This window comes from Leishmania martiniquensis, chromosome 5, assembly GCF_017916325.1.
Source record: "Leishmania martiniquensis isolate LSCM1 chromosome 5, whole genome shotgun sequence".
Lineage (NCBI taxonomy): Eukaryota > Euglenozoa > Kinetoplastea > Trypanosomatida > Trypanosomatidae > Leishmania > Leishmania martiniquensis.
Genome location: NC_090140.1, coordinates 101,586 through 116,739, shown reverse-complemented (window position 1 = coordinate 116,739; position 15,154 = coordinate 101,586). Strand labels below are relative to the sequence as shown.

Genomic DNA, 15,154 nt, shown 5'->3' with positions numbered 1-15,154 from the left:
TCGTAGGTATTGCTGAAGTTGTCCCCGGGCGGGCGGACAGCGAACGGCATCTGCGCGACTGCGAGGTATGCGTGGGTGCACGTCGCGCCTATCCTCTTGTAGGGATGAGGGAGAGAGCGAGAGCGAGAGCGATAACGTACGCTGGAAGACTCGAGCGAAGACGTGCACGCCTGCTCAAAGTGGAATAGAGGATGAGAAGGCAGCTGCACTGCGAAGACGTTGGAGCAGAGAACCGTAGTCGACTGAGGTGAGGAAAGGAGATGGGCAGCCGTACGTCGTCATGAGGTGCATGCGGACTCGCCAGGAGCGTACGGCCCACAAGAGGGACGAGGAAGGATGGAGGCCGGAGAGGAGACATGTGGGGGGGGGAGTCTGTGTGGGGCATGACCACTACCACTTCCCACACGCCCACTCTTCTTCTTCCCCCCTTTCCGTCCTTCGGCACGCGGCGCATCCGCGTCCATAGAGGCGTGTGCGTCCCCCCACACACGCACACAGATAGCACAGGCGCTGTTATGAGAGGGATTAGCTGTTGATCGTAACGCGGAATGTAGCACAAGAAGGAAGGAAAGGCGGTGAGATGAGCGGCACGCGGAGACGGAGGGTGTGGCGTGACGCGGTGCGGCGTGCACCTTCTCTGCCGTGATTGTACGCGCCCACACCCATTCCGTATTTGCCTTGCAGTGGCTCACAGGCGTGCCTCTTTCGCCTCCCCCGACCCCCTCTCTTCCCCTCGATGCGTTTATCTGCTCACATTGCTGTGAAGGCACTACGAAGACTCCTCAAGACGCTTGCAAGCAAGCCGGCAATCTGACTTGCGCGGTACGCCCTTGTTCGCCGGCTTCCTTTGCTGCCTCTTCGGCGTCGCGTTCCCCCGCAATGCTGTGGCGTCGGCAGCCGCGTCGTCCACGGCGCTCTTCTTCTTCGTGGCGGAAACATCTGCCTGCGCGGGCGCATCTTCGGCAATGGAGGCAGACACGCGTGAGCGCTTAAACCCCCTTCGCGAAGTAGACGCCACCGCGTCGACCGTGGTGGCCTCATCCTTTGCACCTGCGCTGGAGGAGCGGCGCTGCATCTGCTGCTGCTGCTGCTCCTCCTCCTCCTTGGGCTGGTGCTGCGACTGCGGTGGGCGTGTAAGGCGCGTCGCCCGCGCCGCCGCCTGGGACTGCGCGCGTTCCTCCCTCTTCTGCGCCGCGTGCGCTTTGTTTGTCTGCACACGGGCGCCAAACTGCTCTGTTACCTGTTGCTTAGCTTGTATTTTAGCAGAAGACACCTCGTCCAGCAGTGACAGGATGGCCGACTCCTTCGCCGCTGGCGACTTCCACAGGGTGAGTGTGCTGCCGATCTTCTTCTCGATACGCTGCACCAGACTCACGTCGTACTCCGTGACGAGCGCGACCGATGTCCCCTCGCGGCCAGCACGCGCGGTACGCCCCACGCGGTGCACGTATGTCTCCGCGTGCTTTGGCACGTCGTAATGGAGCACCAGGCCCACCGCCGGGATGTCTAGGCCGCGAGCCGCGATATCGGTGCAGACGAGAATGCGCGAGATGCCAAGCTTGAAGCTGGCCACGTTATCAAGCCTGTGCTGCTGCGTGAGGAGAGCGTCAAGGCTGCACACAGGGAAGCCGAGCAGCTGGAGCGTCAGCCGCACCAGTTCCGCACGCAGGCAGGAGTTGACGTAGACAATGGTGGACTGCCCTTTTCCCTGATGGCGCAGCGCCGCCACGAGGTACGGCAGCTTTACCATGTTCGGGATGAACAGGTAACTTTGTGTGAGTGTGGCTGGCAGGTGGAATGGGGCCGAGCTGGCCGGCCGCGCCAGTGCCGTCGCGGGGCTTCTCGGTACACCAGTGGTCACTGTGTCCGCGGAGCCCTCTTGGATGGTCCCCTCTCCCACCACGACCACATTCAACCTCGACGCATCCGTGATGCCGAGCGCTGACAAAAGGGGGAAGTCCGGGGCCGCCTCGTCTCCGTCTCCGTCTCCGCCGCTGCAGCGCGGGCCGAGCGGCGGAGACGGAGACGAAGCAAGTGCGCCACTCTCCTGCTCCATTGCCGCGCCACTGCTCGCAGGTACACACGGCTTCCCCGGCGACGCCACCAGCGTGGTGAGTCGAGGGTGCAGCGTCGCCGTGAACATCAGCACCCGCCGCTTACGCGTCGGCGGGAGTAGCCGCAGCAGCGAGCGAACGTCTCTTGCGATGTCGCCCTCCGTCAACCTGTCCGCCTCGTCCAGCACGAGGTAGCGCAGGTGGCCAAACGCCTTCCTCACCTCCGGCGCGAATGTCTCGAGTAAGTGGCGGAGTCGTCCAGGTGTGGCTGCGACGATGTGCGGCCGTCCCTTCAACGCGTCGATTTGGGTATCCGTCGGCACCCCACCGATTGCGAGCGCCGTGCGTATCTGCAACGGCGCGCCCAAGGCGATGAACTGGTCAATTATCTGGTAGGCCAACTCCCTGGACGGCGTCAGCACAAGGGCAAAGACGCCGTACGCGTCGGTCGCGAGCGTCTGCAGAATGGGAAGGGCAAAGGCCGCCGTTTTTCCCGAGCCGGTCGCGGCGGCGCCGATGACGTGACGATCTGCGAGGATGGCCGGGATGCACTGGCGCTGAATTGGAGTTGGGGTTCGGAGGGCCATGTACGCGCACTGCTTTGTGAGCCACGACTCGATGCCGAGTCGTTGAAACTCAGCCATGCTGTTGCTGTTGTTGATGTTGTTGTTGTTGCTGTTGGTGCTGTGTCACAAGGGGCTTGATAAAGATGAACGCCGAGCGCACACGGTAGAGGTAGAGGGGGAGGCCGTGCGTGTCTGTCGGCACACTTCGATGGAATGGCAAGGAGGTGCGTGAGTCCGGAGAGCCTGAGAGGAAAGATCGAGCATTTAGGAGGGTTGGGGCAGACGAGAGGGTGCGTATGTATGTGTGTATGTGTGTGGGTGGGGAGGTCGATTCGTGATCGAGTACACGTGATGCACGCCGCCATCATTGTTGCCCTGCCCCTCGATTCAGGTGAGCCCCCCACGCGGGTCCGCGCGCACAGCAGGGCGTGAGGGACTGGGGCAGAGGTCTTTTTCGACTTCGAAGCCAAAGCATAGACGTCGTCTCACTCTCGTGCGTGCGCGCACACACACACACCGACAGAGAGAGGGGGATGGAGAGAGAGAGAGAGAAGGGGCGCGCATGAGGGTTCGGCTTACAAAGGGCAAACGGGAGAAGGACAAGATGAGACGCACACACACACCACAGAGGCACAACGGCAGTGAAGATATGAAACCGAAGAGACGGGAGAGCACACACACACACAAATGCACACACACATGCACACATATATATACACACACACGGGGGCATATATATATATATATGCCTCGAGAAGGAAGTACGTATGCATGTCTGTGCGTGTATCTGGGAGTGTGTGTGTGTGTGTGTGCTCGCACGCACGAGTCAATAGTTGGATCACGCAGATAGTGGGGTGGGGGGAGGGAGGGAGGAGGAGGAAAGGGGAGAGGGAGAGGGGACCTTTCACGAAATAACGAGTAAAAACGTACGCGTGCGCACACGCAGTCAAAAAGAAGATGCTCCCCATCGCAGACCGCACGGCATCGACGAAGGAGAGTAGGGCAGGGGGCGTTACATCTGGTGCTCACCCCTCTCTATCCCCTCCCCTTCCCTTTCGTGCCACCGGGCGGTGTGTGTGCTGACGGGCCTCCGTGCGTAATTAGTGAGGTGTGCATGGCAGTTTATAAAGTGTGGGGCGCGGCGCGCAGCCTGCCGTGGGGAAGGGAGGGGCGGAGAGGCGGCCGAGGCGACTGGATGAAGGCGATGAAGCGCCGCCGCCTGCTCGCTGCCTCTTCTCAATCTCGCGCTTTCCTTGCCGGTTGCTCTGTCGCCCCTTCGCCGCTGCCCCGTCGTGCCACAGCTGCGAGGAGCACGAGGCCTGAGCTCATCCGCATAACCTCTCAGCCCTCCTCACAGGCTGCTACTAAGCTTTTCGACACGCTTGCCCTTCTCGTAGAAGTAGGCCGGGGTACGCATGGAGCAGAGCTCCTCGGCGCTTGTGGGGTGCACGCCGATGGTGCTGTGGAAGTCGCTGATTTTCGCACCCATCTTCATGCAGATGCCGACGCCTTGAATAATCTCAGGCGCACTGTCGCCGAGCATGTGAACGCCGAGGACAGTGCCGTTCGACTCGTCTGTGACGATGCGCATCATAAATTTTTTGTAAGTGCTCCCGCTGATGTTGTGCATGAGCGGCGTGAAGGAGCTCTCATACACAGCCACCGTTTCATACTTCGTCGCCGCCACCTCCTCCGTCATACCGCAGGTGCCGATCGGCGGTATCGAGAAGACGGCGCAGGCCACCTTCGAATGGTCGGTGGCCCTGGGCTTTCCGCCGAAGACGGTGTCGACGAATGCAGCGCCTTCGCTGATGGCCACCGGTGTCAGCATCACACGGTTCGTGACGTCACCGATGGCGTAAATATTCTCCACCGACGTCTTCGAGTAGGCGTCGACGAGCACGGCCCCGTTCTTATCTGTTTTGACGCCGGCCTTTTCGAGCTGCAGCGCCTGCGAGCGCGGCGAACGACCGATCGCAAGCATGACCTGATCGTAGTCTGCATGTGAGCCATCCTCGAAGACAACGTGCCTCGAGCCATCGGTGTTCTGGGTGACCTTGGACGGGTTCACCTTGGTGCGCACGGTAATCCCGTTCGCCCCCAGCTGCGTCGTTAAGCTCTTCCGCACCTCCATATCGAAGCCTCGCAGGATAACTTCGCCGCGGTAGCACAGGTCCACATGACCGCCAGGGGGCTTGTAGGCGTTGAAGATGCCAGCAAACTCGACGGAGATGTAACCGCCACCAACGCAAAGAGTGCGCTTCGGGACATTCTCGAGGTAAAAGGCCTCGTTGCTCGTGATGCACAGCTCATCGCCCGGGATGCCGAGGCGCGTCGGCCAGGAGCCCGTCGCAATGAGAATGTACTCCGTGTCCAGCGTCTCCAGCACGCCGCTGCTTGGGTCGTCAGAGTTGCGCACCAAGACCGTGTGCGCGTCCTGAAGAACGCCAAAGCCCATGTGAAAGCTGAGACCCTTTGTGTTGGCGAACATGCTCTCATAGCTCTCGTTAATGCCGGCCACCACTTTGTTCTTCGCAGCGATGAGCGTCTTCCAGTTGGAGCGAATAGAATTGCGGTCCAACTCCCATCCGAAGCCGCTGGACTCCCGGATCAAGTCCATGTACTGCGCACCCGTCACCATGAGCTTCTTTGGAACGCAGCCGACGTTCACGCACGTGCCGCCGAGCGCTGCATACAGCGGCGGGCCGTGCGTTTTCTGTACATCGACGACAGCGACCTTCTTGTTGAACAGCGCCGCTGCGTTCCAGCCCGCCTCCAGACCTCCAGAACCGGCGCCAAGCACCACGAGGTCGTACGCGCGGGACATCAATCGCTGAGAGAAGCGGAGAATTTTGGCGAGGGTGTGAGTCTGAAGGCTTCCGTGGCGAAGCGCCGCCGAACTGAGTGCGCGCAGAGAGGCAGTGCCGTCGGAGGGTGCGTGGGTGCGTACCGACTCAGCGGGGGGGGCAGAAGCACTGCGCACAAGAGCGGTTTCTACAATGCAGACGGTAAGGCTCGTTGTAATCACTTCTACTCCTGCTTTGGAGGATGTGCCACTGCGTGAGCGAATGTGTGTCTGTGTATGTATGTATATATATATTTATATATCGAGAACAAATCGTCGACGTGGCGTGTCAGTGGCACAGTGTACGGAGGAATACGACCTTCTTCCCTTCGCCACGCGTCGAGAGAGGGGAAAGACGGGGGAAAGAGAGACAGAAAGAGTTGCACGTCGAGGCCATGAGCGCGTTCGCGTGCCCGCATGCGATCCCATCCGCTGACGGTGCGACCTGTGTGCGCCATCTGGCCGCCTACACCGGGCCCGTCAGCGCCAGGCACAAGGCGCATCGCTCCCGCATGGGCGAATCGACGCGCACAAAAATGCGTTGCGCCCCTGCACGGACGAGAGCGCGGTGCCGACCATCCGCCCAGCTGACCGCCACCCTCCACCCTCCGTGTGTCACCCAGTTGGACCTCTTACGCGTTTTGTGCACACAATCGCGACTCGGCCCGTCTGCGGGGCTCTTCACTGTATTTTATGCAGCGGCCTGCGGGTGAGGCACGGCAAGGGCTCGTCGCTGCCGCCGTCAGTGTGTGCCGGAGCGCTCCTTTCGGATAGCAGCGAGCGCAAACGTGCCGTCCCCGGAAAGGTGAAGCCGCAGCTGCGGCAGACAAGAAAGGGGGAGAGAAAAGGCCGCAAAGGCGCGCCGCACCGCTGAGTGCTCTGCTGCGTTTTACACAGTCAGCGGGGGCCGACTTCCCAACGCGCGTCGGCGCAATGGCGGCTCGCTCTCCCTCTCCCTCTCTCCCTCTGAGGCAGACAGCTTTCGCTATGACGTCGCAGCCGGCCCGTGCGAACGCACACACGCGGGCTTGTGTGCGTGTGTGTGAGTGTCTGGTGGTGGTTGAGAGGGGGGCGGGGCATCGTTAGTCTTACCGTTGCTAAGGCCGCTACTCAAGCGCTCTGCGGCCCAAATCTTCGACTCTGTTGGCCGCCGCGCTGCGTTGGAGGGGGTGGCCAGTCGATGATGCCAGGAGAGAGTGGCGCTTTCAGCTCTGTCACTCCACCGGCGTGGCGCAGTGCGCGCTGCAGCGGCGAGCAGTTCAGCTGGACGCCGCCCCTGCATCCCTTTGAGCCGAGCCGCTTGCGCACCTACCATGGTCACAAGCTGCACCGTCTCTTGACCTAATCCTGCGTCTGCTCTGCCATAGAGGGGTGGGAAAAGGACGGGCAGAGCCTGCCATGCCACTGCGGCCACAGGCGCATTCTGTGACGCCCGCCGCCCCGAATAGCGCGACATCTTTTCTCGACAGGAGCGGCAGGGCTCCGCGAGGGGCTGCGGGCGCAGCGATACCAGAGACTCCCCCTCGCCCTCCATGCCTTCCCTCCAGTCAGGTCACCGGGCCCCACGCTTCATCCGCGACAGGAGGCATGTCAACGAACGGTCCCCCAATGGCGAACTGCCTGCAGCCGCACCCCTGTGGTGGTGGCGGTGGGGGAGGGAGGTGGAGGCGGCCAACGGTCGTACAGATCCTTGTCGGAGGCATGCACAAGGCGTTGTAGACCCCCTGATGACGGAGTTCCATGCTACCGTTTCCGTGCGCGGAGTCGTCCGTTACGTTGCCATGACGGACACAGAATTTACCGCTTCGACTCACAGCAGCGAAGGAGAGGCAGCTCGAAAAGAGAGAGGAGAGAGAGCTGGGGGGGCGAGAGCTGAGTGTGCATTCACTCATGTGTCAGCGCGCACAATGCGACGCGCTGACGTGTTGGCAGGGAGACTGACATGCGTCATGACCTGCAACCGGCCTGTGAAATACTGCACTACTCCTCACGCCGCTCAACTGGGCGTGTGCCACCGCTGCGATTGGGGCGTGCATTGCTCGTTAGTTCCACCGTCCTTATCCTCCTCCCATAGCGCTAAAGCGCACTCGTTACCCTTCTCAGCCTCTCTTCCCCCCCTGAACAAGAGCATTGCGACGTGCCGTCTTGGCATCGATGCGCCCCCCTCCCCGCTTCGCAATCCTTTCCAAGTCGCTTGATCCTGCACGTTCGCAGAGACACATGCGCCTTTTCCTCAGACAGACAGACAGAGGGAGAGAGAGAGGAGAGGAGGTGTGTGTGTGGGAGCCGAAGAGAAGGACGAAGAGGCACTGCCAGTGAATGCGCTGGTGGCCGAGAAGCTCTCTTCGTTTGCTGGCAACGCGCGCCGAGTCCCGAGCCGCTGCAGCGCACCGCGGGGAGGGGAGGAGGTCGAAAGAAAAAAAAGAAATGCGCATCAGCAGCCGCGGCAGAGCAGCGGCCACGCGGATACGCAGGAAGAGCCTCACAGACAGCACGCTTCAGCGAAAGACACCACGCGGCATCTTCGGCCCGTTCAGCGGGAACGGCGTGACATCCTCCAAGAAGCGAACACAGAAGTCGGTGCTGCGATCCTGCACGGCCCGCACGGCACCCTGCCGACCATTGTAGAAGCCCATCACGCGCACCACAAGTTCGATCTTCTCGCCACGGCCCAGCGGGCGCCCACTCGCGGCCCGCGCCTCACGAATCTTTGGCAGTAGGTCATTCAGGTACATGCTGGTCACTTGGTGGCCATTATCTGTCGAGCCGTCTCCGCGAAAGCCGCGGTCGCCGCCCTTCAGTCCGCGGTTGCCCGCCGTGTACGTTGGCAGCAGCCGTTTGCCCTCGTAGTCGTAGGCGACGGCGTACGTGTTGCGGCGGCGCGACACCAGGTACAGAAACACCGTATCACGGTTGTACTTCGGCATCTCACCCCACAAATCTAGCTGTGCGTAGGTGCTGATGCTGTCCGCCGCCGCCGACACATCCGCCGACTGCCCCTTCAGCAGTGAGTAGCCGAACTTGCTTTGAAAATAGTCGTCGCCGAGGATGCGCTCCGGTAGCGCACGCCCCTCCGTCGCCTCCTCTTCCATCGACGCGGATGCCTCTGCCGCTGCTTCCCCTTTGCCGGGGCTTGTTACCGCTCCTTCACCAAGCGAGCGCAGGCGGCGATGCTCCTGCTCGTACCACATGCGTTCGTTGAAACCACGCTGTGACACGAAGCCGTCCTGAGCGACCAACTGCTTCAGCTCTGCCTCTATCGTCTCTGCACGACTGCGCTGCAGCACCCCGGCAATGTCCGCCTGCGGTAGGCGTAGGTGCATGCCGCTGGCTTCGCCGCCATGAATGCCACGGTTGGCGACCGCATCGACACCGTCAAGGATTCGCGCCGCACGAGCCCCACCTGCACGGGAGGCCAAGTCGTACCCCTCCTGCTGTTGCCGTTGCTGCTGTGCCTCTAGCGCGTCGTTCGCGGAGCGGATCAGAAACTCACTGAAATACTGCTGGCCACCCTGCTGCGGCTTCAGCAGCGCCGGGACGCGGCGGTACTTCTCCGGGAACATGCCGGCCCGCGGACGCGGCTTACCGCGACGCAGCAGCAAGGCGGAGCTCTTCAGCATTGATAACCTCTAAAGGGGATGACAAGCGTGCGGGAAGAAGGGAGGGGACGGTGATGGGAGAAAGAAAGAGGGAGGGAGACGGCGGTACTGGGGCACGTGTGCGTGTGCGTGTGCGCGTATTAGGCGAATAATCAGCGAGCGGCCACTGCCCGACGAAATCGATGGCGCTACGAGATAGAAAGGGATGGAGGAAGGGAGGGGACTTCGTAGAGAGGCTATACCCTAAGGGGGCGTCGAGAGCGGCAGTGGAGGACGGCCGCCATCACGCACTCCTCGACACACACACACAAACGTATCCGTTGCGCGTTTTTTTCGCCCATGTACAGGAATTGTCTTCCCGCGGCAGCGGGTGTTTCGGGGGAGGGGCACATCCATTACTGTATCGATTATGCCCCGCTAAGTGATCACCAGCAGGCGACACGTCGAGCGGATGAGGGCTGCCCTACATGTCCCGCGCCCTCTCAGCTTGTGCACGTGTGCGCTTGCTCGTGGTGGTGGTGGTGGTGAGCGAGGGGCAGCTGCGTCTGCGTGCCTGAAAAGGCGAGCGAGCACACACACACACACATCTACACACAGACACACCACCGAGGCGTAGGAAGAGGATCGCGGCGGAGAGAGCCATCGAGGAAGGGTAGGGCGCAGGGCGAGCGAAAGTACAGGCACGCATACATCTGCGTTAGCGTCAGTCGCTCACCTCCCCCTTCGCATCGCCCCCGCCCCGCCCGCGTAGACGCACTTCAGCACCCACGCAGGCAATACTTTCCACTGCCATTCTGTAAGAGAAATCCATACTCGTTCAGTTGGCGCAGCATTGCAGCGGCGCTGCGGCACCCGACCGACTCGCACACGCTTAGGATAGCCTGCTCCGTGAACAGATTTACGCCGTGGTTCTCCTCCACGATTGCAAGCTGGAGTCGCTGCAGTACGGCGTCGCGCTGGCTCAGCTTTGCGGGCCTCTTGCCTGAGGCGGCACCCGCCGAGCCTGCGGCAGCACCCACCACGGCTGAGCCCGGTGTGGCAAGACCATCAAAGGAGTGTAGGCACGCCTGTAGCAGGTGCACAGCGTACTCGGCATCTTCTCGAGTGGCCACATGCCGCAACTCGAGCTTGGCGCGCGCCTCCGCGACACGGATGAGCGCCTGCAAGTAACGTGGGGTGACGCTGGCCTCGAGCCCCAAGGCCCGTGCGGAGGATGACCCCGACAAACTGCCACGGTTGGACAATCGGCCTGCTTCACCAGCACCACCGCCACCCATGATTCCGTGCGTGAGCCCGTGCTGCGGCTCGGGGAGGTGCTGGCGCTGCGCAAGGTAGTGCGCCTGCAAGACGTCGCACGCCTCAGGGCAAAGGGTTGGCTGACACTGCGAGCGGCTAAAGAGCAGAAAGCGCTGCACGAGCGGAAGCGGCAGAGTACCCGCGCCGCCACCGCGTGCTGAGGCGCCGCGCTGAAAGCTTCGGCCGTCACCATCGCCGCCCTCGCCGTTAGCCCCACCCCCGGGGCCGCGCCGATGCCACTGGAGAACGTGGTCCGTTAGCGCTTGCTGCGCCTCGCTGCTGGTCCCGTGCGGGTTGCGCAGGCACGCGATGACGTCGAAGCGACTGAGCAGCGCGGGGGAGAGGTTGACGTTGGCGGCGAGGGACTTGCTCACGTCAAAGCGGCCGCCAATAGGGTTGCCGGCGGCCAGCACGGAGGTGCGCACAGGCATCGAGAAAATCATGCCTGCCTTGGCGAGGCTCACCGTCTCTTGCTCCATGACCTCAAGCAGTGCTTTGTGCTCGTGCACGCCCTTATCGATCTCGTCGAGGCAAGTGATGCCACCATCTCCGTGCACGACAGCCCCGGCCTCGAAGGTTGTCTCGCCGGAAACGGGGTCCCGGGTGAGGGTCATGGTGAGACCGCAGGACGACGATGTGTGTGCGCACACGAACGCGCTACGTGGCGCCACAGCGCAGGCCGCACGAAGCAGCTGTGACTTACCGAGCCCCGGATCGCCGACCAGCAGGACATGGATGCTGCTGCGCGTCTCGCCACCATTCTTGTCACGGTTGCCGCCGACAATGGAAAGCAGCAGCGCCTGCTTCACCAGCTCCATGCCGAAGATCGACGGCGCCACTGAGGCCGTCAGCCGCGCGAACCACTGTGGGTGACGAACAGCCTCGTAGAACCTCCCTGTCTCCTCGGCGGACCAGCTGTCAAAGCCGCAGGAGGAGACACGGGCGCACGACGGCAGCGCGGTGATGGCAGACGCCGCGGGCACCGGACCAACTCCGACGAGCTGTGCGGGAGTGCCAAGTGCCAGCGCGTCTTCCGCTGCCCCTTCATCGTTGCCCAGAAAAGCACCACAGGTGCCGGTGCCATCTGCGAGGATGGCCGCGCCGCCGCCTTGGCCCGGCCGCCATGGGCCATCACGGCGACCCCCGGGACCCACGGCCGCGGCGAGGAGCGCCCCGCCGCGCTGACGGCGTTGCATCGCTGCAATGCTGCTCAAGGAAGATGTGCTGGCAAAGGACTCCTGACTGCGCAGACTCCGCACCGCCCTAGCGCGCAGGCACACCTGCTGCATGCCACTACCTTGCTTACCCTCACCCCGCCGCGTCTCCAGTACGCCACACACGCAGACGCAGTCGCCGACCGTGACGGCGTCGAGCCACGGTGGCCGCAACTCCACCTCAATCATGACATGCATGCCACCATTACCCATTCGTTGGCTGTCACTGTCGTCAGTGGCGCCTCCAGTGACACTACCGCCGTGTTGCTGAGTAGCACCGCTGCCACCGCTCGGCGACGTCGATGCGTCGAAAAAAGATGTGTGCTCCTGCAGCCGCAGCAACTGCACCTCTTCGCATACCGCCTGGTCCGTTAGTGGGGCCCACTTGTAGCCGCGGCAGCGCACGCTCGCGCACGGACCTGGGTAGGTCAGCACACCGTCCTCGGTTGCCTGCTCCTTCACGGCACCGCAGTGACCGCAGCGGTACAACATACGGAGACAGGAGATCCGCGTCGGGCTCATGCGCACCGCTGTTCCTTTGACCGTCAGCAGACGCCCAAGTTGCGCTGCGCCGAGGTGGTCGAACGGTGTTGCGTGGCGAATATCACCACATACAGCCGCGTAGACACGGCGAAGTGCCGGTGCCCTCGATGCTGTTGATGCGCTTGCAGCAGACGCGGTGCTTGGTGCACCACGGCCGCCCTGGCGTTGCCTGTCACACTGCACATTTCCTGACGTGCTGAGCTGCCGCGCGTCGTGCTGGTACAGCCACACCGCGACGAAGAACTCGAAGAGGGCGAGTACAATGCGCGGCTGCTCGAGCAGTGCTGTGCGCATCACCGGAGTTAGTGCGTTGCCCAACTCGCTGGCCGGGTCCTCCTCCACGCCCCCGCCGCGGTGGCTGTGGCCGTGCCTCGCAGGCGCTGTCGGCTCCACAAGACGCAAAATGATGAAGTCCGTGAAGGGAACGGTGGCGGCTGTCGTCGCCGTCACCGACTCTGGCTGCAGTTCGGGCATGGCGAGCGGGTACACGTCCAACTCGATCAGCAGCGGCTGAAATACGCCCCACATGGCTTCGACGACGGCATCAGTGTAGCGCACCGCGCCGGCGAGGGGCGTGCCGCAATGCAGCTGCCAGAGCGCATCCATCCACGCGTTGCTGCTCGCCGCTGCCGCGGGGGCTGCTGGCCGCCCAGTAGTTGTGGCACTCGTCGCCTTGCCACCGCCTCGCTCGCCTCGCATGATGATCCCAGCAGTCCCGGGAAGGGATAAGCGTATATATGTATATATTTAAGGATATTCGTGGCGACGTGGTGTGGCAACGGTGCCACGGAAACGGAGATGGGCGCCGGAGAGCACGAAAGAGAGGGAGAGCGCACGAGGCTGCGCTGCGGATGAGATACAGGAAGCGGCGGAGAGGGGAGAGAGAGAGCGCGCGATGAAAGTCGTTGTGGATGGCGGCGGCAGCGAAAAGGACGGCAGACTGTAAAAGGGTTCCTGCCTGCTCCTGCAGGTGTGATTCGCTGTGTGCCGCAATGATTATGGGTAGCGCTGGGTGGGCAAGAACGGGCAAGGGGCACGCTTGAGAGCTTCGAGTGTTGTAAGCGACCTTTCGGTGCTCTTTGTGTGAGGGTACGTGTTCTACGGTTGCTCAGCGCGTTTATCTATGTGCGCGCAGGGTGCATGCGGCGGCCATGTCAACAGGCCAGTGACGCTGCGGAGGCCTTGACATCCGCTTAAGCGGGCACGTGACATGGCGCTCGAGGCGCCTGCGCGCGTGTGCACCTGTGTATGCCAGTCCGTGAGACGCGCAGAGAAGCGTTGGGAGGGGCACGGCATGCCTTTAGCAGCATGCGTATGATCGTCATTACAGGCTCTCGCCCTCGTACCCACACCCCACTCGCTCTCGCCGCGTGCGCCCCCCCCATGCGTCGCGAAGGGAAAAGGGGCCGCTCACCATTACTTGTCAAGTTAACCCCTGCGTGCACGAAAACGCGCTGGCCGTTAACGGCGGCGTCGGCCGGTCGGCAGGAGAAGAAAAGAACAGCAGCCGCTAACCGGCGGAAGGGGCGGCCGCCAGTAGAGGCGGCATGCAGCTGCACCCACGTCGGGCGGCTGCGGCTTCCGCACGCGGTGTGGCGGCGTGCGCCCCTCGCCCCGAGCCGAGTCGGTTCGCTGACTGCCAAGGGTGTTGCCTGCGATGTGCTTTCCCTTACGGCACGCTCACGTGGCGGGGTGGAGGGGAGGACGCGTCTCAGGCGCAGCAGCAGCCTTAGCGAAATACTGCGGGCAGCGCAAAGGCCGATCTGAGACGAACTTCCTCGAAGCATCTGCACGACGGTTAGAGGGCGATGGTGGTGGCTCCCCTATTCACTCCCCCCACGCTCTCACACTGCAGCCGCGGCGCTGCGCAGTTGTTTCCCCATCCCCATCCGCCCACCCTCATTCAGGTCTTCTCACATGAGGTCCTTCTCCCTCAGCATACCCGTCAACGTGCCGTCCAGCATCATCTTCTTGCAAATATCATAGCCACCGAGCAGCTCGCCATCCACGTACACCTGCGGGTACGTCGGCCAGTCACTGTAGGCCTTGAGCCCTTCACACACCTCATCGTCCGCCATGATGTCGAAAAAGCTGTACCGGAGGCCGAGCTGGTTGAGGAGGTCGACCAGCTGCGCCGTAAAGCGGCACCGCGGGTGCTCTGGGGTGCCGGTCAGGAAGACGACGACGCGGTCGCGATGTATGATGTCGTGCAGATCCTTAGCGAGGTCGTCCGTCACGTCTGATGGCGCGCGGTGGACGAGAGAGGAATGAAACGGCGCCGCAGATATCTGGTGCGCTGCTGCGGCCATAGACAACGATGACGAGGAGCAGAGAGCCATGGGCCCAGAGAGCGAGTACTTGATGACGAGGGCGGCTTGTGCCGTCGCTGGAGACCGTCGCGCTCGGCAGGCAAGGCGACCGCCCACAGAGAGGGGGAGGGCGCGCCTCACCGAGCGCATCGACGGAGGGCCAGAGGACAAGGGGGGAGGGGGAAGCGTTCGTTGCGCCGGTGGGAAGGGCCGTCAGCTGTCGGGTGGGTGGGAGGTGACAGAGTGGAGAGTGCGCGAGTGTCCGTGTGTGTGTGTGTGTGGAGGAGGGCGGGGCGGTGTAAAGGCCGATAGAAGGGGTGGTGGTGGTGGTGGGGAGGCGGTGCTCAACACGAACGAACGCAGAAAGCGAAGGAACAGATTCGGGGGCGCTGATGAAGACGCGCCGCTGAGCGGCGGGGCCTACCCCCAAGCATCCCTTGCGGAGGAGAGAGGGGCGGGGTGATGGGGGTGGGTGGGAGACGCAGATCTCAGACCATTCCTCTCCCGAAGTCTCCCATAGGAACACTCACACGCAGTTCTAAAAGCCGTCGGCGCTTCGTCATCTCCACCGGCACATCCTATCCCACTCTTCATGCAAGACGCTGCAGTGGCACCTGCCGAGGCTGCTCGCCTTACGCCGCGTTCTTCGGCGCGGGCAAAGCTTGATGGATGGTGGCGAAGAAAGTGAGGGGAGTGCTGCCGCCGGAGATTTTTTGGGGGGTGTCACG

The 15,154-nt window shown here is 62.7% G+C and overlaps 5 protein-coding genes across 5 annotated transcripts; all 5 read right to left on the bottom strand.

Moving 5' to 3' along the window:
- Window positions 1–769: 769 nt before the first annotated feature.
- Window positions 770–2,698, bottom strand: LSCM1_07711 (uncharacterized protein; the record flags this gene model as incomplete). The annotated part of the gene is made up of 1 exon (XM_067325071.1): window positions 770–2,698. The coding sequence occupies one exon, from the start codon at window positions 2,696–2,698 to the stop codon at window positions 770–772; it is 1,929 nt and encodes a 642-aa protein (XP_067181276.1).
- Window positions 2,699–3,971: 1,273 nt separating this feature from the next.
- LSCM1_07710 (uncharacterized protein) lies at window positions 3,972–5,447 on the bottom strand (the record flags this gene model as incomplete). The annotated part of the gene is made up of 1 exon (XM_067325070.1): window positions 3,972–5,447. The coding sequence occupies one exon, from the start codon at window positions 5,445–5,447 to the stop codon at window positions 3,972–3,974; it is 1,476 nt and encodes a 491-aa protein (XP_067181275.1).
- A 2,516-nt stretch (window positions 5,448–7,963) lies between these two features.
- Window positions 7,964–9,085, bottom strand: LSCM1_07709 (uncharacterized protein; the record flags this gene model as incomplete). The annotated part of the gene is made up of 1 exon (XM_067325069.1): window positions 7,964–9,085. The coding sequence occupies one exon, from the start codon at window positions 9,083–9,085 to the stop codon at window positions 7,964–7,966; it is 1,122 nt and encodes a 373-aa protein (XP_067181274.1).
- Window positions 9,086–9,822: 737 nt separating this feature from the next.
- On the bottom strand, window positions 9,823–12,816 carry LSCM1_07708 (uncharacterized protein; the record flags this gene model as incomplete). The annotated part of the gene is made up of 1 exon (XM_067325068.1): window positions 9,823–12,816. One exon carries the CDS (start codon window positions 12,814–12,816, stop codon window positions 9,823–9,825), a length of 2,994 nt encoding a protein of 997 aa, XP_067181273.1.
- Window positions 12,817–14,030: 1,214 nt separating this feature from the next.
- On the bottom strand, window positions 14,031–14,576 carry LSCM1_07707 (uncharacterized protein; the record flags this gene model as incomplete). The annotated part of the gene is made up of 1 exon (XM_067325067.1): window positions 14,031–14,576. The coding sequence occupies one exon, from the start codon at window positions 14,574–14,576 to the stop codon at window positions 14,031–14,033; it is 546 nt and encodes a 181-aa protein (XP_067181272.1).
- Between the last annotated feature and the right edge of the window lie 578 nt (window positions 14,577–15,154).